The sequence below is a fragment of the Carassius gibelio genome, chromosome B13 (genome assembly GCF_023724105.1).
Source record: "Carassius gibelio isolate Cgi1373 ecotype wild population from Czech Republic chromosome B13, carGib1.2-hapl.c, whole genome shotgun sequence".
NCBI classification, from domain to species: Eukaryota; Metazoa; Chordata; class Actinopteri; order Cypriniformes; family Cyprinidae; genus Carassius; species Carassius gibelio.
In genome coordinates, this window is record NC_068408.1 from 26,147,694 (window position 1) to 26,173,414 (window position 25,721).

A 25,721-nucleotide genomic window follows, 5' to 3' on the forward strand; every position below is an offset into this window, starting at 1 on the left:
GAGTATAGATGTACACTGTAAACTCAACCAAACACGTCTCAATTCCCCCTTGCTGCACAGCGCAATTACATTCAGGGCACCAGTTTATATTATTATTATTATTTTTTTTTTTTTGCAAATGTGGGCTTTGCTTTCATCGGCACCGGTCACATCTGCACAGGGAGACACACAAATGCACATTTATCAGCCCTTTCCTTTGTGTGTGCTTCTTTTCCTGGTGGCTGAATGAGCGACTTCATCCCAGAGGATGGCTCTGGAGGCCAAGTCCGCCTGCACAGACGGCTCTTTATGTGCGGTGCAGATGCAGTGTGCTCGCTGCTCCTGACGTCACCTGGTGTTGGGCAGCAGATGGAGCATCTGGAGAGACGTATGGCACAAAGTCTCTTTCAAGTTCTCCAAAGAAACTCCTCGCTCTATTTATAGGAAGAGAGAGGGATGAATCCAGACTCGGAGAGATAAAATAGTTTGGTGCCAGAGGAAAGTGAGATATTTATGATTGTTATATTATTATTATTTTTTACAACAGAGTGATGGGAAAATAGCCTACAGAAAAAAGCGCACATCCCAGTGTCTCCATCTATGCAGTGTGTTGCTCTGCAGTGTTTGCTGTGTTTTGGCTCAACATTTGCATAGCAGTGCTCTCGCGCCCTGATTCCACCGCTAGCGCTCCCCCTCCCTCTCTTTTCTCCTCTTCCTCCCCCCTTTTTTTCCCTCCGACCGCTTGCTCTCTCTCGCACAGCCTCCGGAGCTGCTCTGTGGATGTCTTGTGGCTGGAAACGCAGCTTGCGCAGGTGTGGAGGGATCTCTCTCTCCATGGAGAACAAGAAACATTGTCCTCGGGAAAGAGTGTAAATGAAGCTCTCGCCATCTGTTGGAGGCTCTCAGCCAGCTGTGGATGGATTTCTTGGGATTTCTCTTCCTAACAGAAAGACTGAAGACAATATTCAGCCCCAAAACAGCAGGAATTCGGATTTCAGAGAATGCCTTCGAATTCAGAAAGCGCCTGATTTCTTGCATGTGCTGATACCACAGGAGATATCTGTCAGTGTTTTTGTGGGATGTTTCAGTCATTGTCAGGATTTCAGGCTACTGGGAGTAATGGTGAAGTAACTGATTTTATGGTTCATAAATTCAAATCCTCTTTCCCGCTTCATCAAACGATGGATTTTATGTTAAACTGCTTGGATTTAAGATTAAGTCCCGGAGGAAAAACAGACAAGTACTGGGTGTACTTTATGTGGGCTTACTGATTCCTGGATTTCGAGTGCTTCTTCTTTAAGAAGGTTTGTGTAAGTGTGTAGTATGGGTGGGCAGGTGTGCTGAAGTGTACGTGTGTCTTGACATTCTCTCGTTCTGGGAAGATGTTGGGTGGCTGGAGGCTGGTGGACTGGCCGTCCTGCTCTGAGACCCTCTTTCGGGGTCTGGCCTCAGCTGCCTGCCTCACCCTGTACCTCACAGCTCTCTCACTGGGCATCGCATCCAGCTCGGAGACCCCCGCGAGGACACATCAAACACACATCATCCATGCAGGAGAGAACCATCGCATCGTGCCTAACACTATTAACAGATCACCTGGGTCTCTACGAGCAGGACATGGTGGGTAGCAGGCAACACACAATCCATTAAACATGGAAAGTAAACAGTGAAACTCATTTGCAATGCTAGCTTTGTTTCTGGTTCAGCACCTCTGATCCTAGATCTTGTTAAGACTAGCCTCATCTCTCAGTATCTGCATCAGCACATTTCTCTCTGGATCAGATTATAACACATCCATAGAGTCACACATTGCAACCCAGGCTTAGATGGAAGGGAGTTATATGAGCATTTGAACTGTTTTGATATTTTAATCTCTTATCAGAGTGACACCAAAAATAATTTGAACACATTTGTCAGTGCCATTAGATGCAAAAAAATAATAATATATATATATATATATATATAAATATGTGGCATCTGCAAACAAATGATGCTAGATCCGTTCTCTAAACTAAATTCTGAGCTATGTTTTCTTTCCAACTGGTGTCAAATTGTTTTTTGGCAGAGGTGTGAAGTCCATTTATACAGTTCACACAGTTTCCCCGAGTGTAGTTTATTACATTAATTATGGCGAACATGGTTCAGTATTTGTTTGAAATTAGTTTTGAGATGTCTGCTGGGATGATGTTTGCATGCGTTATAAATTGAAATTATGATATGGCTGTAACTGACAGAATAAGTGCATTTTTGTCTTAAATTTGCCTGTTTGCACAGACTGACACACACACACACACACACACACACAATCATTGTAAAAACTGCACACATCTCTGAGAAACTTGTTGTGGTGTCAGGTGGATTAGACGTGCTGTAATCTGATTGGACAGAAGTGCTTTACAGTCTTGCTGAAAGGGCAAATCAACCACTTAATTCACTCCACTGGAGTGCGTTTCATTTTATGTTTTTTATACCAAGCAAATTATGCTTTCCCTAACCCTAACGCAATCCCTAAACATAACTTTCTACAGTTCTTTGGGGAAAAATAAGAATAATAAGCCATTTAGTTTACAGTGGAAGAAACACATAACACAGTTTTAATTCCAAAAGCATAAACTTGCTAGTAGTATAATCAAAATAACATTATATATATACACACAAAACACACAAAACAGTAACAAAAAATGTTGTAAAAAAGGCTGTATGTTCTGTGATTATACAAAGCAAATACATTTTTTTGATTCTAACAGCAGAGCAAACCTCATTCATAAAATAAATAAATAAATACAAATAAAAAAAAACTCTAAATATAGTCCCTTTCAATGAAGTAAACAATAAGAAAATAATTACAACTCCACTGTCCTGAAGCACTTCTGATTGTTATATCCCACAACTGTCAAAACAAATTGAGGAGTGCATTCTTTTTTAGTCTAACTACAAAGATATACGTGAACAATAAAGCATACTGGCTCTTTAAATAAGCCAACAAGGTTTCTTCAAGGACATCAAATGTTTGCCTGAAGCCATTTATCCAGATGTGTACCATTATCTTGTAGACGCTGAGTGCCTAATATTTGCTTTGGGTCACTATCGAGTGCATCCTGCTGTTGTTTTGAATAAGCTTGACAATGCAGTGGAAATGTTCCAGGAACAAAGATGCCATTTCCCAAAGCAATAAATATCATTATGTGCATCTGTCTGTGCTGGGGAGTTGTGATATAAGGAAGGCGAACAGTAATATGACTGAAACAGAATAAAATCAGCAGCTGTGCTCTGGTGAGGCATGTAGGATGGGTGAGATAATACTGATTGAGTTTCTTGAGGAGGTTAAGCCGGTTATTAGTGTCAGCAATTGTCTTGTGCCTTAGAATTCAACCGGTTGTTTTTGCTGCTGTGCTTTATAAACTTCTCTGTGAATATCCAATGTCATGAATAGCTAATATATTCAACTTTAAAATCACATGATCACATTCTCGTTTTCAGTCTAAGTTTATTTGCTTATACTCCTTCAAGCCTTTTGCATTACATTGAGACATGCATAAAATAAGTGGAGCTGAAATGTGCCACTGAGAGTCAGATTTAAATACATTGTTAAAAAATGTAATAAAGTTACCACTTGTTTCTAATGTTTGGATCCTCCAGAAGACATGCAGAATGGGAGGTGCTATAACACAGCTAGAAACAGTACAGGGTTTTACAAGCTATAAATAAGCCGATCTTGGTGAGACAGCATTATCTAATGGCAAAAAGGGGCTCAAAATACCTGTAAGAAGTAGTCAGCAATGTCACTGCTCTTTTTTTCTGCTGATGCAAAATCCAGCACCTTGCAGCGGTGTAGCGGTGCGTGAGGAAGCCGCGCTCTAATCCACACTAATAGGATTGTGGGGGATTCACCCCACCCCCTGTCTCCTCAACACATGTCTGCAAGCTTTCACCACTGCTGGCAAACACTGATAATATATACAAATGTCAAAAACACCCACAAAACTGACTCAAATTTATGACTCTAGTAGCATAAATATCAAATGCATCTCTTTCAAATCAACATATTTCCTTTGATGTGTGCTCATTTTTTGTGCAGGTTAGGTAGCTATAATTTAGTTCCCTATCGATACGTCACTCTTAATGTGTCTGCTCAAGACGCTATGGGAAAAGTCATTTTTCTCCTAACCTGAAGCCTTTTTTATCAGTCACGCAGTGTATCTGCATGGCCATTGATTCGTGCAGTGAATTAAAAATGAACCAATGGTTCCCCTGCCGCTATCCGGCGACATTCTAAAATAGATTTTCTAAAAGAGCAAATTACCGTTGTCTCCCCTGCACACTGATGACGGCCACAGCTAGTGCGTTTCCTACCAGAACATCAGACAGGGCAGAAGATTCCCTCACTCGGACGTGAGCGAGCTCGCGTCGGCTCAGATCCCATGTGCCTCGCTCTCACAACACAGAGAGGTTTCCCCCATGCTCTTCACTCAGCCTGACCAGTGTCCCTCTGCCGGTGCAGATGATCTGGTCTTGTTTGGGGGAAGTGACAACAAACTGCCCAATGACAGCAGGCCCCTCACCAGCTTTGTTCTCCGTTCTTCCCCAAGGTCCACGACGATCTCACCAGGTTGTGGCGCACCCATACTCTGCTATTCTAACTCGTACTTCCGCTTCATCCACCCTCACTTTGGTCAACGCCGCCAAAGAAAAGGGATACAAGAAGCTGCCTCCCCTGGATGAGTCAATGGCCCTGCATCTTTGCCCACCCCTTCCCATCAGCAGGAAAGCAAAGGCCACCCACCCATCCAAACTGTGTAAGACCACTTCAGCTCTCGCTGGATGCGAGTACTCCTCGGCTGGACAGGCCGCCTCAGCACTCAATTCTATGGCAATCCTCCAGGTCTTTCAGGCAAAACTCCTTTCCTGTATGGACGATGAAGCTCAGGGAGCTGAGGAGTGCAACAGACTTGGCTTTTCTGCGCTACCAAGACCACCACCCAAGTAATCGGGGAGATCCATGGCTAGCCTTGTGGTGCTTGAGTGCCACTTCTGGCTCACCTTGACGGAGATCAAGGATGCCGACAGGGTACCCTTCCTTGACACCCCAATCTCCCCTACTGGCCTCTTCAGACCTGTGGTTGAAGGTTTTGCGGAGTGCTTCACAGAGACACAAAAGTCGTCTGAGGCCATGAGACACTCCTGCCGAAGCACTTCAGCTCATCTACTGCTCCCAGTCGCCCTAAGCCTACATCAACTCAGCAGCCTGCGATACCTGCACCAACCGTTCCCGCCGCTCAGAGGTGATGAATCTATTGGCAAAAGGAGCTGTTTGATGATTCCTCCAACCATCGTCCTCCGGCCCATCCTCAATCTCAGATACCTCAAATGTACCCTCATGGAGAGGTCATTCAGGATGACTATGCTGAGGACTGGCTCTCTTCTCTGGATCTGAAAGATGCATATTTTCACATCCAGATTGCCCCCCATCACAGACAATTCTTGAGATTCGTCTTTGAGTGAGTGGCTTATCAATATACAGCCCTTCCGTTTGGACTGTCTCTGGTTCCCCACACTTTTATGAAGTGCATGGACAAGGCTGAGCTAGATGGGAATACGCATTCTCAACTACCTCAATGACTGGCTCATTTTGGCCCAGTCGGAGGCAGAACTGATAACTCACAGGACCCTCCTTCTCAACCACTTAGAGTGCCTGGGATTCAGGGTCAATTTTGCCAAGAGCACGCTGTTCCCCAGCAAACGAATATTGTTCCTGGGAGCAGATCTCGACTCGGCTCGATTGAGAGCAACAGTCACACCAGAATGTGCTCTGGCCAGCCAGAAATGCAGTCTCCAGCAATAAAATAATCAGGCAAATCAGGGAACAGGGTTGGTTGTCAGAGCATATTGGCTGCTTGTAGCAGCTCCTTTGCCCATTCCACTGAGACGGGATCTCCTTTCTCAAGTGAACAGGACAATATAGCACCCACAGGGCTCTGCATCTTCGGCTGCTTAACCAGAGTCTGCAAGCCTCCCAGGGTGTCTGTTAAACACTATTTCAGAGGCTAGAGCCCAGTCCACAAGATGCCTCTACATTTACTACAAGCTACATTTACTAATGCACAGATGCAAAAAAAGAAAGAACTCTTTGGAATTGTCTGGATTTCTACATCATTTACTTGTGAATTAATGAAAATGTGATCCAATATAAGTCAAAGTAAAAATATACACAAACACAATGTAACTAAAAACACAGAAGTAGTTTCACTTTTAAAACTGTCATTGAAGATGTCCAAAAGCTAACTGGAGTCAGATGTTTCAGTGAAGGAGAAAAGATTAGAAGTGTAGGTTGCACAAGTATTCTGCCCTTGCAATAAAGGCACACATAGCATAGATGCTGTTCTATCAAGAAAGTTTGATTAGTGTCAGCAATTCTTGGATTACAAAAAACTTATACATGACCTTAGACAATGCATTTTTAGAGATGTACAAAGCTACTATGATGATACATCAACTTTTTTTCCAGACGTGTCCTGCTAGGGATTTCTAAATTGCCTAACATGTCCCAGTTTTGGCTTTATTTTCCTATTGATGTGCTCTCTACAGGTCTCATTTATTGTATGTATGATCATTCTCTGTAGATTCTGCTTCCTCGCATGCCATGATTGGTTGATTATGTTCAGTGCCTGCACATTACTGGTCAACCTGTTTAGCAGTTATTACCTTAAGCAGGTATGAAAACAATAGCAAAGCAATATCAAAACCATTTTAGGTAATTTAGAAATCCCGACCAGGACATGTCTGGGGAAAAGTGGATGTATGGTTACGTGAACTAAGCTGGTGAAGGCATTGCTAAATAATTGGGTGTACCACCAAATTTTAAACAGAATTGTAGAGAGGAAATGGCTCAAAATTCATCAGCTATATAAAACATTTGGCAGCAGCTGTTGCTGCTAAAGGAGGAACTACAAGTCACATGTCAGGGGAAAGGGATATCTGCTTTTAATCAGCTCCCTAGTTAATGAATCAATATATTGTGTACATGAATTCAGGCACTCGCAAAGACTCTGATTCACTACACTTTGGGACACTGATGACTCAGTTTCCGCCAACATAATCATTTTCAACATAATTACGTAGGCTATGTCTAACACTAATCCAGATACATTTGAAAACACATCTTTTTCTCTGAGTTTTGGCCTTCTGTCCAGACTGAGAGAGTGATTTGTTTTATTTTTTCTCTCTGGGTTGAACACTGGGTAGAGTGCAATTTAGTTTGTATATTATGTATAATGTATATTGTGAGCAGGGCAGTGATGGCCTCTCTTTTTATTATATGTATTTAGCATGTTATTGTGTTAAGCAGCAGCTATACTGTGTGTCTAAAACAAATTTCCTTTGGGACAGTAAAGCTTATCTTATCTTATCTTATCTTATCTTATCTTATCTTATCTTATCCTGTGAAAGTGGAACTGTTTGAAGATGCTCTACCAAGTGGATAAATGTATCTATGATACATATGTCGATATCTATATTTATACCAATATTGTGCTTGTTATGTGCTATTCACTTTAGCACTGTTGCTGTAATTTTGTACACTCGTCCTGCAAAGATTACAGAAAATGTACTTGAAATTGTTGTTCTGCACTAAAAGGGCAGTTGTGTTTTAGACCACATATATAATGGTCACTAAGTGTGACCTGGGCAAGTGATATTTTGCTAAATAAAATGCCATAAGAATAGCTTGAGAACTTTATAATGTTTCTACCTTCTGTATCATCTCAGTGAACTTTAACATCTGCAGTAATGTTAAATTAGCATTTTTTTCAATAATTTTCCAATTTTCAGTGTGGATGAGAAACTTTTAGAAAAATATTCAAAATGCTAGTATAATTGTTTTATTTCAGCTATAAGAACTGTATGATCTGCCTTCTGCATATCTAATGTTACAAATGATTACGTCTGTGACATGATAGGTTCATTCACTAAGCATATGCGTTTGCATAAATTTGTGTGAGAAAGCTGCATATGAATGTTTTCACAAACAAATTATAGTTCACTTTTCATATTCTAAATTTAAGAAAAATATAGGAACAGCTCAATCACACTCTGGCCTTAATAATACTACTATATATATATATATATATATATATATACACTTGGAAGATCTGTACTTATTTCAGAAGGTATTGAGTACATCAGAAAATCAGGTTGTAGTAATAAACTAAGTTGTTGAGGACAAAGGAGGATAGAAGCAATGAGAATAAGAGCAGTGATGAAGAATAGATTGTTGTGGGGGTGTTAGGGATTTGGGTACATTATTGTATGCCAGTTTAAAAGATCTCTACAGCAACAAGAGGTCAAGAAAGATGTCAATATCTATTGTCAATACTATACTGACAGGCAGCGATGCTCCACTAATGTGTGCACTTGTCAACATCTGCTTGCGTGTGGGGAGCACCGAAAAAGAAGAGTCTTGTTGACTTTCACTTGTGCTAAGATAATAGATTTGAAATTCCAAAATGAAATACAATGTTAAAGTTATTTTAATGCTTTTGAATCAGTAAGACATGGTGTTCAGACAGTAAAAATTCCATCCAACTTAGTGTCAAGTTTTTGATGTTTGACTACCAAATCAAATATAGCATCTATAAATCTACTGCATCATCTCTTGTTTTTATGGAGTCTGCTTCTGGAGTATATGTTTGCCCAAGGAGATCTGCCAATGCACAAGAGTCTCTTTTCTTCTTGAGCTGGTTCAGCTTGGCCTCTGCATTTATTGGTCCACTCTGTTGAGAAAATGAATTGTATTGTAAATAGTTATCACTCTTTTCGAAATAGTGTATATTACAATATAGTTAGTTTTAAATTCATAATTGCAGTGTATCATTAATAATAAAAATACATACTGTTTTAATTCACACTATACAGTACTTACTGAGCTTTTTTCAGTTGCCAGTGTCTTAGTGTTATAAGTGAGTTGGGTGAAGACTTCCTCACGCTTATCATCAGTAAGAAAGACAGGACCTTAAAGCGTGGGTCCAGGGCAGAAGCTAAGTAGAGTTGTTCCTTTAAGCCTATGTACCTTACAATAAATATAATACATTTCTATTACAAACAAAATATATAAAAATTATCATTATAAAACTAGTATAATACAAAATATAATACTTTTTCTGGAGATCCTGATGCACAGCAGGTTTCATCTCCTTCACCATCACAGGATCACTCGGGACCGGATGCATCTCTTCCAGAAGTCTTGCTCTCAGAGGGGTAATGACAGAGAGAGTTTGGGTTCCTTCTTGAGATATGACTAAGGTGGCTTTCTTCAGTGGCTTCAGAGCCAGTGCAACAGCCTCTGCTGCTGTTTGTCTGCCTCTGTAAGGGAGCTCAGATCTGTTTCTTGTTTTCTTATCTCAGGGGCAAGTAGTACAGCAGAGATAGCAGCTTACTGTTCTAAAAATCTTTCCACCATGTCAAATGCGCTGGCTACGGTGCTCTGGTGGAAAAATGCGGAAATCCGCCTAAGTCTGTCTAGAAGACTTGATACTGCAGGCAACTTGAGAGCAGCCTGTGATGCCAAGTTTAGGACATGCAAAACAGCCAATGTGCAATGTCTCTGTCAGTCCAACGGCTTGTAGCATGTTAGCTGCGTTACAATTGCTGGCACTTTCATCCCATTCAAGCCCCATTCAATCATTGCCTCAGTTAGCAATTTAGCAATATTGCTCCCTGTGTGGCTTTGAAAGAGCGCTCTGGTCTGCAGGATGTTTGACACAAGGACCCAATCAGTTGAAATAGAACGAGACGTGATGGTTACGTACAGGTCGGTCGCTCTGGAGGTCCAGCCATCGCAGGTAAGTGACACTTTTCCCGCTGAAATTAAGGACTCACAAACCTCCGTCTTAACCTCCATGTAAAAGTTTTGGAATGGCCACTTCTTACGTGTGTGTATGGTGTACCGTGGCTCAAGTGTGTTAACTATGTATTTAAAGCCCACGTTTTCAACAACACTATATGGGCCTAAGTCTTTACAGATGTAGATGGCCACAGATCCTGTTATCTTATGTGCACGAACGGAGCCTGAAGGAAATTTGCAGTGAAAGGCTTTGTCGAGTTGTGTCTGTTTAGAATCATCCAGCTTAGCCACGCTTGATTGTTTTTGTTGCATTAGATCTGCATGGTGTCGAGCTACGTGGTTGCACAAGTTAGTTGTGTTGTTACAATATTTAAGAATGGTGTGCCAATGCTTACAGACCACTTTGGTTTTATCCACCTCTTCATTTGTTCCTGGCTTACAGTGGAATCCAAAATTAGCCCAAACGTCGGCTTTTAACGTTGGTGATGCAGGCTTGATTGGAGTGCAGATGCAGTCTGCCATCTTGCTGTTTTGGCAAAGCGTGTCTTGTACAACGCTGAACACTCTCACTAGAGTATTGCCCATAGAGCCACCACTGGCCGGTAGGCTGAATCGATTCATAGGATTTAATAAATCGATATTGAATTTAGAAACAAATAATTGCAATGCATTGATGAATCAATATTTTTACCCAGCCCTATATAGAATGAAGTTAGATATTGATGAAAGAGGTGTGTTTTCAGCTGTCGCTTGAAAAATGCCATGGATTCATCATTCCGGATAGGGGTTGGCAGATCATTCCCCCAGCCAGAATCGGTTAAAAAAAAGAAAAATTCAGGAAAGTGATTTTGTGCCTCTCTGTGATGGTACCACAAGGCATCGCTCACTAGCGGATCTCAGGCTTCTGAAGGGGATCTGGATTTATAAGAGTGAATCCACGTAGGTGGGTGCTGAGCCTGTTCTATATGCAAGAATCAATGTCTTGAACTTGATGCAAGCAGTAACCGGAAGCCAGTGCAGGGAGATAAAGAGAGGTGTGACATGGGATCTACTGGACTCGTTAAGGACCGCTGCATTCTGAATCATTTGTAAAGGTATGACTGTGCATGATTGAAGTCCAGCCAGAAGACCATAGCAGTAGTTCAGCTTAGAAATGACAAGGGCCTGGACAAGAAGCCAGCCTCATATCCGTTCAGCTACCATTGGAACATCTGGTTAAAATGAGAGATAGAGCTCTTTATCATCAGCACAGCAATGGCATGAGAAACCATGTGCCTGTATGATGAGTCCCTGTGATGTAGTGTATGTGGAGAAGAGGAGGGGTCCAAGACCTGATCTCTGAGGAACCCCAGACCAGTTGATGACCCATAGAGGGTTATAATAGTTATATATATTATATAATTATATATAATATTTAATTACTATAAAATGTATATTTAATCTTAAAATGATTTCATCACATAGAATGAAAGAGTAAGAAAAGCAGCGTAACTGATGCTGAAAGGTTTTTCTGAATAACAGAACATGCACTGTTTCCTAATGAAATGTCTGTGGGTGAGAGAGAGAATACTGTATTCCCTACATTATGGGGACCCCACAATTATAGGAATACTGTGGGGACATATTTGGTCCCCTTGAGGGAATAAACTTATAAATCATACAGAATTATTTTTATTTTGTTTGTTTGTTTGTGTGTATATACTGTTGGTGACATCAGCAACAACCTCCAGAGGGCAGGAGGGAAGGTATCACAGTCTACTTTTCACAGTAGAGGTACACCACTCATTAGCAAGAACAATAGGAGATGAGCCTCAAAAATTCTGAACAAAGTTTAATGGACTGATGAGACAAAGACTAACCTTTACCAAAGTGATGGAAAGGCTAAAGTTTTGAGAAAGAAAGAAAAAAAGGATCCACTCATGATCCTAAAAATACAAGCTCATCCGAAACAAAGTGGAGGTAATGTCATGGCTTGGGCTTGCGTCGCTTCCTCTGGGATGGGCTCATTAATCTTAATTGAAGATGTAAAACTAACAGTACGAGCAAAAGGAACTCAGAAGTCTACAGAGAATTGTGTCTGCTAATTTACAGAAAGATGCAACCAGACTGATTGGAAGATTCTTCATCATGCAGCAAAATAATTACCCAAAACATAGTGCTAACTCAATACATGAGTTCATCAGGGACAAGAAGTGGAAGGTTTGGGCTTGCCCAAGTCAATCTACAGACTTAAACCCTATAAAGAATGCACTTTACCTGCTAAAGAAGAGACTAAAGAGAGTAACCCCCCAAAATTGCAACTAAATATGAAGTCTTATTCACTTTAATCCAGTTTAAGTGAATCTGTTCCAATACTTTTGGTCACATGAGCAATGGATGGGTTCAAACAAAAGGCACTATCTTCTAAGTTGTGTTGTCTAGATGTGAATACCTGGAAATAAATGCTGAAATGTTGACCTCTTGTCTCATATTCTTCTTTTCATGTCAAGACTAAATATTTTCATTCTACAGAAAAAATAAGGAATTGGCCTCACTGTTCCAATATTTTTGGAGGGGAGTATATATATATATATATATATATATATATATATATATATATATATATTCACCTTAGCAGAGTATGGTAAACATCTGATGTGCAGAGTGTGAGAGGCAGTTCACTGGGTTGATGCTCGGCTTTGCGTGAGATCTCCTTATTATTTTGATCAAAATGAGCATAAAAGTGATTGAGCTCGTCTGGGAAGGATGTAGAGCTGGAGGGGGGCACAGAGTTAGGTGGTTTGTAGTCTGTGATAGATTGTATGCCTTGTCACATACGCCGGGGGTCTGAAGAATTAAAGTGTTCTTCAATCTTCTGTTTATGTGTGAGTTTGGCCTGGCAGATACCCTTCCTCAGGTTGGCTCTGGTTGAGCTGTAAGCCTCCCGGTCTCCAGACCTGAAGGTTGCATCTCTTGCTTTGAGCAGCAGGCGAACCTCTCTGTTCATCCAGGGCTTCTGATTGGGGAAAAAATAATAATAATTTGTGTGTGTGGTCACTCCCATCTGTTGATGTGCTCCAGGACAGAGTTGGTGTAAATGTCAGTGTTAATCTGAGAGTTTGTGGTGGCCTCACTCCAGTCTGTGTGCTGGAATTGATGTTGGAGAGTGGAGTCAGCACCGTCTGAATGTCTGTCATCTTATATATATATATATGATTTTTTAACTGTTCATAAAGTGACTGAACTCTTTCTGTTTGTTTGCTCATCTGTGTCTCTTGCAGCAGGCACCACATATATATTTGGGAGAGAGGGTGGTCTGATCACATACACATGGCCACCGAACGACCGTCCAAGCACACGAGCCGATCGGCTGGCGATGGGGTTCAGTACTCATCTGAAGGAAGCTCTACTGGTGCGAGTGAACAGCTCCTCGGGGTTAGGTGACTATCTCAAACTACACATTGTAAGTGGAACTTTTCTCTATTTTAAATAGTATTGTATGGAAAATACAAAAAGTGCATTCTATTATTATTATAAATGTAAAGATACATTTATTGCTGTACTCATTTACACAAGAGAAAAAGGCACATACAGGGCCTAAAACTAACTTTTTGCCACACCTGCCACTGACCAGGGACGTGGTAAAATGTACTGGCCAAAAGTACATTTTTTTTACCGTCCATGAATTTCTAAGTATATTATTAATTGAAGCATTGTTTCCAATACTGCTATTGGTTTCTCTATTAAATACATTTTCCCTCAATTTTACATATTCATTATAGCCATTCAACTTTACAGTATTATTGAAAGCCATTATTTTTTACATTTATTAGTCTCTGAAATATTAAGTGATTTTGAAACAATCTTCACATAAACAATGTTGTATATGCATAAACCATACAAATGAATCTTTATTCAAGCTACAAAAGTTAACCAGCGACTAGAGCAGTCACGTGATTTCTCTTTTTCTTTTGTTTTTTGATTTGCATCAATGACAGACTTTTACTTTAAAACCTGATGAACATGACGCATATTTTCTCATAACCTTTTACATTCATTTAAGACTTTATAACTCATTTAAAACTATAGTTACAAAGTTACTTGCTAAAACCACACATTTTGACATAATTGTGTGTGTTTTTGGCATTGAATTGCTACTGCTGCACTGTCTGAAGCGGCTCAGCGTCTGTGTACATTACAGCTGAACGAGCAACCTTTAAACCAAAAACCATCTGCAGCGTAACCCCAGGTATGTGTCGCCAGAAGATAAAGAAGAGAAAATTTAATCTTCAGAAATGAAGCAGCAATATCTTTTCGGGTAAAAGTTATAAGAACCGTGTCTAGGGACAAGCTGGCTATCACACTGCTCTGACCTTATCAGTCCATTTGGATCCTATTTTTGATTCGATCTTGTTGCTTATGACAGAACGGCTAACCAATCACATGATCTTGTCTTCAGATAAGATTATTTTATCTGCTTCAGAAACAGCGGAACTCTTCAAAATGGGCTGTTGTTTTCGCTTCATTGCATTATTATATTGTATATGTTATATTTATAGTTTTACCCGCCAACTGGCGACTGACAGTTACATGGACGTTACTCTCATTTGGTGCTTGGCGAGTGTTAATTTTAGGCCCTTGGCACATACAAACTCTACCATCTACAGATTTAAACAAAAGTTTAAGAACAAGTGAGGCAAGATTTTATTTTTACACTTTCATGCTTATACTGTCTGAAACCACTGTAATGCTAAGTTATTTAATATTCTCTGCATAGACTACATGTGAGTGTAAATGTGTGATTTCAGACTTAACTGTAGACAGTGCTGTGCTATGGGCATCATGTTATATTGAATGTGGTGTGTACAGGACACTCTGTATTTACAACTGTCCACATCAGAGACAGATGTTACCAGGTGTAAACTGACACACAAAATACTGTTAATAGAACCACAAACACATGCAAACACTTTTAGGGAAATGCATAGAAAAAATGTTACAGCAAGTTATCATACATACAACCACACACACAACACACACGCAGTGACTTGCATGGGCACATGTGGAAGTGTCATTGGTTCTTAGCGCAGTGTAGTGCTGTTTCAGGTCAACTCTGGCCTGCGGGTGAATGTGGGTTTCAAGAGTTTCACCTCTGTGATAAATCAGATGGCAGCAGGGGCACCACACATACTGTAACTGTCCTTACACTGCAAGAAAACCAGTTTATTTAGAGAAAACCAGAGACAAAAGAAACAATATTCCAGCTGCTCACCACATTTTCATTTGTTTATTTATTTAAATACTTTTATTCAGAGAGACTTTTAATATATGTAAGTCTGCAATGTTTCCAAAAAGTGCAACAAAAGAGTTGAGGAGGCAAGAGCACTACAAATATCTAACAATAGAAAGAGTTTCAAACCAGATTGTCATGAAAGTGCAGGCTAGAACAGGGACGGCTTTAAGAAATCAAGAAAGCATAGAAGGTTTTTTTCTTCTCATCTCACACAAGAGATTAGTTTTCAGCTGTTTCTTGAATATGGCAGGGATTCATCTGTCCAGCTAGGAATATCATTTTGCCAGCAAGGAACGCGAATATCAGTGAATTTGTTTGGAAAGTGATTGTATCATGGGGGACAGCTTATTCACTAACTTCAGGTTTCTGGGGGGAATCTAGACTCATGAGAGAGAGAGTAAAAGTATTAAGCATCAGTGTCTTGAACTCAATGCAACCTGTAATTGGTGGACGGTAGAGATAAATAAAGAGTCTCTTAGGCTCATTAGAGACCAGTCATGCTGCTACTCTCTGGATCTATTGTAAAGGTCCAGCCAAGAAATGATAATGAAGACATGCTCTGTTAAAAGGGCTTGATCTTACTAATATTATCCAGTGCAAACCTCCATGCTGTCTTTGTAAAATGGTCTTTTAAGTTCAGATGGTCGTTTGTATTTCTGTCTGATCTGCTTGGGACTATTGTAGGTGATGCTACGATGCACATGCTAGTTTGCAGTCGGCTGTCATCTGTGCAGTGTGTACAGCTTTTAGGTCCAGACGCAGCCGATGAGAGGTAACAACACCATTGGCTTTCGTCACTGCTAGTTCTTCTAAGTTGGTTTGGTAAATGATGACAATGTAGAGTTTTATAGGAAATGTGACAGTAAATACTGTACATGAACTCGAAGAATTATTGTTGTACAGAGAAGAGCCAGTTAAATATTTCCAGTTGTTACAAATAAGTTGACCTGTGCCCACACCTCTCCCAGAGAAAGAGAAACTGTAGCAAAAAAAAAGAGAGAGTAGCAGGGGCTGCTGTGTCCTCTGGTCAATTCAGTCCATTGATACTAGCAAAGGCCTGAATAAAGTCTGCTTTGTTTACTGCTGACTAGCACTAGCACTTGAAGAGGTGCAAACTGGACGCAGGTCAATTAGATTGCAGTGTCAACAACAAGAATGTCTTGACTGTGGTTCAAAAGAGAGTAGAAAATGAAAAGAAGACACTTACCAGCAGACTCTTGTTAAATGTTTTCTGAGTTGGGAATCAAAACCGGTTCTTATTCTGAGTTCATTATTTTGTAAAGAGACATGAGCTCGCATTCATAATCGAAAGTAATGAGAGAGAAATACTGAATACTACAACTTAATCAAACAACATATTCCAATATTGTTTTTCGTACAGTGGTTTTGAACAGTTTTGCTACAGGACCCAGATTTTGTGACTTTCTGAAGTTTCAAGTGTGTTCTTCATGTGAGCGGACCTCTATCCCTCCTCGAGAGACCACAGTTTGGGCATGTTCAGTGGTTCAGATGAAGGGAATGATGCCATGTTTTTGACAGGTGTAACACATCTGGACAGGTGTGGGGAAAGCATGACATCTCAACTGTTGAGCTTCTTGCAGTGTGTCTGGCACTCAAAACATTTCAATTAGAAGAGACCAACATCTCCTTGTTTGTACAGGAACCACGGTCTCATATAAACCATCCGGCCTCAATACAGTTAGAAAGTTGGCTCTTATTGTCATTGCCTATGTAAGCGGGTTACATCATCTCCTAAAGTGGCTCTATTTCTGTAACCTGTGTTTGGTGCAGTGTTTGCACATTGTGATTGCTTAGTGCTTATGAGGTTCACAACTTAGCATGTCTTATTGAAATGTTGTCAAGTTAATTTTTTTCTTGAGTGACACCGGTATATCACTGTCAGTGGTTTAGATTTGAGAATATAGAAAATGCCAGAGATGTCATTACTTTCAATGAGGTTAAACCTCTATTTTCAATCAGGTTATAATGTAAACTCTATTCACTGCCACTATGTGATGTGCTTATGCAATTTTGGTGCAGGCAATTGTCACTTCCACAAAAGCATGTTTAGATTACCACATTGAGGTAGCTTATGCTTATTAATAACTCTGCTCTACAAGGCTGGGTCAGTTCTGCGCTGATAACACACCATGATTTTATACAGTCCCCATAACATAAGCTTTTGACACAATGACAAGTGAACCAGTATTAGAAGGGAACGAATCCGGTTACTCATGTAATCGCTTCACTTTTATTATTTAAAAAAGAACGATATTCTGAAGATAAATTGTAACTCAAAAAGAACTATAATTGTTCAGTTCTTTGCTGTTCCCATCTCTATCATTGAGAATGACAGGGTGTTTTTTTTCCTCAGTGGAGGGACAGGTTTGGGTTTGCATACCCATGTGGCTCTTCCAGAAGTGAGTGAGATGTCAGATGAGATGTTATTCTGGAGCAGATAAGCCAGCTGTGAGGATATCATCCTTTAGGGCTTTTGTGAGGCAGAGTGGAATGATGGGAAGAGCCTGAGCAAACAGAGTGGGCATTTCAGATGAAGTCCAATAGAGAATGTTTGATTGCTCAGTAAATGGGATAGCGATAGAAATCATAATCATGTCTATTTCAGGTCAGTGGTTTGCAGGTGTTATGCTGTGAGGAAATGGAGTAAAGATTGACCCACAAGCTATATGACCCTTCAATCCAGAATGGTGTATACTTATATTGCAGAACTGAACAAAGTTAAGCAGAGTTTACTTTTTCAAATATAATTTGTACAAAATAATTGTGCTTTTATTTAATAGGTTGCTAGAGGTTCAGTCTATTCATGAAATCAGTGTTTACACCTTTACTTGAATGAATACTACTCATCCCTGAGGAGCACACAAGAGGTTGTTTTTCAGTCTGGATTATGACGGGGTTGAATGCATTGAGCTTTCCGTACAGTAATTGCACTTTTTTAAAGTTGTGTTTGCAGTAGCTCTGATTCTAATAATTTTTTTCAGTTTAAGGTTCTACTGCATCTTGATGCTCAGAGTTTTGTGCTCATCTGTGATTGATAATTCATCTAAAGGCTCTTTCGTGGGCTCTTTGCTCTATGTTTATTTTTGTCACGGCTCCACTGGGAAGTCTGTCACACGCAATTCCCTGCACACCAATTAAAACACCTGCCCATTGACATGAACTCACACAGATCACATTATATAGCCAGATGAACCCTGCTGCTGCGCATGACACAGACACGCACATAGACCCAAACTCCCATCACAGCTCCGTGACTCTGGCACGCGATCCTGCCTGCTGTCAGTTACTCGGGCCTCAAAGGACAGAGCGACTATGTCATCAGACATGCAGTTATTATCAAGTGTGTGAGATGCAGTTTTGAGGGGCGAGTTTGCTTTTAACTGTGTTAGAGCATCTCCTTCCTCTCATCACTGTCACTGTTGTTTCCATAGTAACAGTGCAGGTCTGTTCTCAAAATTGCTTTTAGATGTTATATCAATGCTTTACACCTGTATGGATTACACGCTCTATGCTAAAGAATAAACCTGGTTCATAAAAGCTCATTAGATATTATTCTAACAGTCTAGCCGGATCAAATTGTGTGCTGTACGCTCACATGTTTGATAGGCACAATGTTTGTGTAATCACACAATGATATCACATGCAATTATATTATAAAATAACCCAATAATGATGTGAAAAGTGATTATTTTACATTTCTAAAGCCAGTCAATTAACTAATCTAAATCAACTGACTTTGAGAAATCATAAACACTTTAATTACGCCTCTTTATTCAAGCTCTTGGCTCAACCATGCACATATCATGCTCATTGGTCTTCAGTCCGAGTCAAACTCAGTTAGGTGACTGTTGGAGGAACTGGAGCGCTGAATCAATTCATTCATCGTAGGATCAGATACGCCACTATTTTGCTCATTTCCAGTTGGAGTGACTGTCAGGCATCCGAAAGACACTTCGATTTGATGAACTTTTTCAACTAGTTCATTAAAAAGAAGCAGTTCAAAAGAACGATTTGTTTGCTAACTGTTTGCTCCAGACCGCTTGTCTGAGAGTGTAGATTACAGGCAATAATGTTTCACGAACCCATAGTTTGGCCTCACCTGAGCACTAGATATGAGCAGATGTAATCCTGTAATCAAGTCACTCCACTGCTCCAGATCCACTCCGTGGTTAGTTGCTAGGTTTTTGCTTCTTTTCTGCTAGTTATTGAACTTATTGTCTGTGTAACAGAACGGACAAGCGGGTTAGTGCCGCACTATTAATCATATATCTGCTTTCCACACTTGAGTACTCATCTGTGACATTGGTAGGCTCACAAGAAAAAAAAAATGCTCAAAAAATATTTTGGAGTATATTCTCATTGTGACAAGCTCTTTAATTCTTGTTAACAGCTGTCTTACTCATGCAAGGGTGATTTTTGCAGCGTGATGTACTGCAAGAACATGAAATAGAAATCTGTTTTTCTATGTGATCTTTCGGAATAAAGATGTGTTACATTTCTAATATTTTCCTTGTAACAGATTTAAGATCAACTCCCTTTCAAATGTGTTTGAAATCTCAAGCTCAGTTAGTTTGACTGAAGTGTTTACACGAAGGCTTTTCAGGTTGATTGAGGTATCAATCTGAATATCAAGAGATTATGAGGCTGCATGTAAACATATCCAGTAAATAAATGATTGTGAAGTTGCAGGCAGCAGTGTCTCTCGCTGTCAGGCTGGTGTAGGATGGAGTTTGAAGTATAGTCGCTAAGCAACACAAACGGTGGGAGTGGGATACAAGCTGGACCCGAAGCAGAAACTGATGCAACTTCTAGTGATCCACCCCTGTGGGAGCGAGCAAAACAAACTAAATGTTACTGGAGTGATTTTATTTTGTATAGTGCAGAGCAGAACATTGCCATTATGGTTATTCCAATTCAAAAAAGGCTTTTCTAATGTTTATGGATTCAAAAATGTTAGCTATTTTAGATTTTGATATCCTATTAAATTACCAGGAGTTAATAAGATTAATGACTTACTTAGTCTTCTCTGCGACGTCTCCCCTTCCTTCTGTCTAATGTTGTCCTGGGGCAGTCTGGAGAGTAAGCCCTTTTCTTTCTTTAAGTTCTTTCTCAACTGTTCTTCGCCATGTTTCTTTCGGTTGCCCACCGTTTCTTTTTCCTTGTGGTGTTTATTTCAGGCTGACACGCTGCAGACATGACCAAGCCTCTCCATCTGCTTGACTGGCCTGACTCTTGCACTGACTTTAGTACAGTTCTGTCCCTGTGATGTCATCGATGGAGATGTTGATCTGTCTTAGACCTGAAAGACCTCATTTTCCAGGATTCTGAGCCATAGACAAGAACAGTCAGGACATTGCTCTTGTAGGTCCTGATCTTGGTCAGGTTTGTGGATCTCCAGACTGATTTGAGCATGGTGAATGGCTGTTTGCCTTACTGTTTCTGACATTCACTTAAACATCGCAGTCACCATCCAGGTAGACGAACTCCTGCACATCCAAGGTGTTCCATCTATGTTGACAGGAGTTTTGACTGTGGCATTCTTTCCCATGACTTTAGTCGTCTTGCTGTTGAACTTTAGCCTGATGGTACTGGCTATTTTACTGAGATTTTCTGTCTTTGGCTGAGTGTCCTGGTGCTTGTGGCATAGCAGACCAAGGTGAGAGAGAGTAGGGTGAAGCTTCGCCAATTTTTGCAGTCTCCAAGATCTCCCTTCTCGGGCAGCATGACGATGATACCATTTTTCCAGCTCTCTGGGGCTGACTTTTTCTCCCAAAAGTCCTGTAGGATGCACTGAAAGATCTATGGTGTCTCCTGTACTTCAGCCTTGAGGATTTCAAGGCACACTCCATCCAGTCCTGAAACCTTGCCATTCCTCAGCTTGTTAATGGCTGCCCTGACCTCTTCTACTGTAATGTCACAAATGTTGATCTCCAAGTCCTCTACTGCCTCTGGTATGTCAGCAAATGTTGGTGGATCTGGCCTGTTCAGGATGATCTTGAAATGTTCCCTCCACCTCTCCAGCTTGGTGCCTTCTTCTGCTAACTTCACTAGGAATGCTAAAGCTTAATGAGCATGATGTATAATGATTTGTTTAGGAGGGGGGTCTTCACCCATCATTTAGAAATAACATTATCATTACAGTTTTTAATAACATTTAATAACATAACATTTAAATCTAACGTTCTCGTAACCTATCAAAACGTTAATATAGAATGTTCCCCTAATGTTCACATAACTAAGAAGAGATTTCTGAAAAAAAAGCTGGACATTTTGAACTTTTAATAAAGTTACACACAACTTAATTTATTTAGATAGTGTTTGTTAATAGCTGTGTCTTAGATGAAGACCATGCCTCATTTTATGAGCGATCAATGCAAGTAACTGTACAAGTTGATAATATGATATGATTATAATGATTTCATATTGTATAATGAATGCTAATTTCAACCATCCAGACTTTATCATTAGTTATGTACCAGAGGGCATAGATCCAAGCTCAAGTTTCTACCTGTTTCTTCCTCCAGGTAAATGGCTACATTGCGGCTATATTTAATGTGGGCACAGATGACATCAACATCGAGGAGAAGGCAAAGTTTGTAAATGATGGAAAGTACCATATAGTGAAGTTCACAAGGAGTGGTGGCAACGCCACGCTGCAGGTGGACGATCTGCCTGTTATTGAGCGCTACCCCACAGGTGAGAGCATCACTTCACACCCCAACAACAGCTGTCTGGAACATTACTGGATCATTGTTCAGTTGACATTAATTTATTTCTGAATACTGCACATTGAATTTGTCTACTATGAAACATGAAAATCTGAATTATGCTTAGCTCAGCTGTTAGTTAACTGGGTGAATCACTTACTGTATAGTTTCCACATGTAATTAACATGTTGTTCATAATTTAATGGTAAGATAAGTCTAAAGACTCACACTTAATTGACAATGTTCCCCTCTGTCTCACACCCAGTTGAGCGTGCAAGCCTTTTGAAATATATTCTTTGTCCATGAATGTAGAAAGATGTGTTCTAGTGGCCCATCTTTTCAAGCAGTCAGATCACTTGTACACGCTCTGTTCTCCTCTCTCAAGAACACATAAATCAGCTGTGCACACGGACATCAGCAGAGGGTTTGTGAGCTGGAGGGTACTTTCAGTGTTAGTCCTTTAACTAGTCAGCCAATCCCCACATTATGAGAGGAGGTTTTTGATTATTATTTTGTTTTTAATGGTATTGTATCAGCAGAATTTGTGTGTCACGTCACAGGTGTAATGAGACGTATAATGTATAATGTTTCCATAGCAAGACATATTAAATCAAGTTTTATCTTTCAGTTTCAACAAGTCCACCAAGGGTCACCTTACAAAACTAAATAGGTTGAAACAGTGACAGTGTAACAGTGGAAGATCTATACATATAAGTGTCTGCTGATTGTAGCTGGAAGAAGAAAACATTGATGAGAGTCTGGTCTTCCAGGCATGAAGAGATAATGGAAATCCTCTGCGATACTTGCCTTCTCCATCTGTAGAGGAAGTGCTGCCCAAGATCTGTCAAGGCTTTCATTGTTTTGCTCCTGTCCTGCTCCGTGTGGACACAGTGCACTAGTAACTGGCAGTTGATCAGTCGTTCAGTGTTCACTGGAAATAAAGACGCAGAATGGGCTTGAATTTTTCCAGTTTTCTAGAACTGATGATCTAGCTAGCCATATGGTACAAAATAGAAAGCCTCTCCAAATGCTTCTGTTTTGAATGGATTCACTTTCAAACTTAACTTGGTGTTAGAGTTTATTTGCAGTAAGTGCAAAAAGTGTTAAAAGTAAAAAAGCACACATACTGATAGATGCAATTTATAAATAAAATAGCTGTATTTTCTCTGCATTGACTGCAAATAGTTCGTAAATAGACAAATGGGATTGTAAAAAGGCAGATTCAGATGGGTTGGTGAGTCGCTGGTTGGCGATTCTTTCTTCCTGCTGCTGGTACCAGATGGATTTCTTAGTTTGTGTAAATAGCCTCTGCCAACAATATTCACCCTCTGGAAATACTGTACAAAAGTCAGTGCCCTTTCAAAGGTTATTAATATGTATAATTTGGGTACAAATATGTTCACTTTAGTAGCTAATATGTACCATTACGGTACTAATATGCACCCTTTAGGAGTAAAGATGTTACAGAACAAAATTACCGTTTGAAAGGGCCCCCGCCCCAGTGACCACTTTTGTCCCTTTTCGTTCTGAGAATGTTTAACCTAAACACACTGTCTGTTACTTTGTCATTATTCTTAAGCTTAGGTTGTTTTATTTACAAAAATTTGCATTTTAGTCTTGGGCATTTACTGATAGATTCATTTTTCACAAAATAATGATGATGTTGGTATCAATTCTAACATGCTCCTAATATTTCTAAGTAACCCTCTTGGATGCCAGAGTAGCCAAGTTTAAAAAGCTTTGGATAAGAAAATTGGCCAAAGTATCATAGCCGATGCTATGTGAACACCCACACATGACAGTTATCTGTAGCCCATAGAATCATGGCAATTCATTAGCTGATAATGCTAACATCACCATCTGAGGCATTGAGTCAGGCACCATGTCAAGGCTGCACTCTCTGTATTACTTCTCAGTCGTAGCAAAAACTAAGGAGTATGGCAAACTATGTTTCAAAATCTTGTTTCCTTCTCAGAGTTATGATTGGGTGGGTGGGGGGGGGGGCAGGTCTGTTTATTCAAGAAAGATGTTTGCCTCAAGGCTCAGGATTGGGTCCACTTCTTCTTCTTCTTCTTCTTCTTTTTTTTTTTTTTTTTTTGAACAAATTTCCTTTAATACAATTACACCTTTTTGATTTTAGGTCCAGGGTCAGAAGGAGTAATATTGTGATTGCAATCGATGTTTGTTGAATGGTGGTGGCAAAAACTTGAACGCAACACAAAACTGCCAGAGATTGGTTTGTTTTACAAATTAAAGGGGGAAAAAGGGAATAACTATAATAATTTTTTTTTTAGATATAATATTTATTCTATATATATGTATTATAATACATATCCTTAAAAAGTCTTAAATTCAGATTAAATGGGTCTTAAATATTTTTGGTCACATTACTGCAAAAAGATATTTTTCAGTATGACTGTTACAATCACTGAACAGACTGAAGCTAATTTGCTGAATATTTTCACGATCGCAAATTTCACATTGATTTTATTCAATAAAAAAGTAGTAAGGTAGTTATTAAGTTACTTACTGTACATTTTAGACATGATATTTACAGTTTTTGATCTATTTCTATAACGGAAATAGTTCCAAACAAAGATTACAGCAGAAGTATTAAACATCCTCCAAGCAACACTCGGCGGTGTTTTGTTACTGAATGATTCAGCATTTTGAATGAATCGGTTATCTTACCGCCACCTACTGGTGATTTAGTATGTTTAAAAGTATGCATTTTAAAAGTATCGGCACCTTTTGTTCGCAGCATCATGGATGTGTGAATGAGAGTGTGACTCCTGTGCTTCTGTCATTGCTCAGTAGATTGTGCCTTTTCTAAGGCTTAACAGGCATTCTACCCTTCCGACGCTGTCAGTCCATGTTAAATTTTGAATGGGATTGATAGGGCGAGCAGACGGACCCACGGTGACATCACTGTTGGAACTGATCATGGGCGGCGACATGATGATGGCATACATGATAAATTTATTAAAAATATGTGTGATAAGAACATCTGAATTAGGTACGTCACCTTAAAAGATGTCTGATACATATGTTGTCTCCATGAACGTCACCATAAACAAAATTTGATTTATTAAAGTAGATTTATTTGTTATAGGCTAATACTTTTATTTAGTTATTTCCTAAAATAAAAAGTGGCACTAGTGCATAATAATTGCTATTTCATGTCTGATAACTTATGTTTAGCTGTTAAGTTGGTGTTGAAGTGAAGTACAGCACATTAATGTTCAGTTTATTAGTCAAGGCCCTTCTTTTTAGCTTAGATGCTACAAAACGTACGAAAACCCTAAGAGGCTGTGCATCATTTCTGCATGAATGTTTTTCTTTCTTGTTTCCTTGTGATCTTGACATAAAAGAGTGTCATTTTAACAGAAATAAAGTTGCATTTATATCAGATATTAATTAGACATTCTTCAACATATAATTACGTTGAGAACGAAGTTGTTCTGAGCAAAGATGCTTGTTTCATGAATTTATAATGTTTGGTACTCCAATCAGCTATTTTAACAGAAAGAAGAAGGCTGTGATATTAATGTTATCCACTAGATGGAACCACAGGATAAGGAATCTTTTAAGTCTAATATTTTTCAATAAGTTTCCCAATCTTGCTTCACACAAGACTTCAGCTGCTCATCAGTCTGTGGTCATTATTGCCTGATTGTCCTTTTCATGATGGGCCATACCTGTTCAATATAGGAGACAGATCTGGACTGATCTAACACATTCACTCCGTGTCTATGAAACCATGCTGTTGTAGCTCAAGCAGAATGAGAGCTGGTGTTATCTTGATCTAATAACCATGGACTTCCCATCTTGATGGCAGGCTCTGTACAATGTCGATATAATGTCTCCATGTCAATCCTACCCTAACACATGCCAGACATCCATGCCT

The 25,721-nt window shown here is 39.7% G+C and overlaps 1 protein-coding gene across 7 annotated transcripts in view; it reads left to right on the forward strand.

Moving 5' to 3' along the window:
- The window catches only part of LOC127970684 (neurexin-1a-like), a 127,018-nt gene that overhangs the window by 87,135 nt on the left and 14,162 nt on the right, over nt 1–25,721 (forward strand). For 6 of the 7 annotated variants that reach the window (XM_052573361.1, XM_052573362.1, XM_052573365.1 and 3 more), the window contains 2 exons: nt 13,075–13,256; nt 21,632–21,803. In XM_052573361.1, coding sequence (XP_052429321.1) covers nt 13,075–13,256; nt 21,632–21,803 — 354 coding nt within the window. Of the gene's footprint in view, nt 1–596; nt 1,597–13,074; nt 13,257–21,631; nt 21,804–25,721 lie in introns of those variants that run through there. The other variant, XM_052573368.1, reaches the window with a different exon arrangement.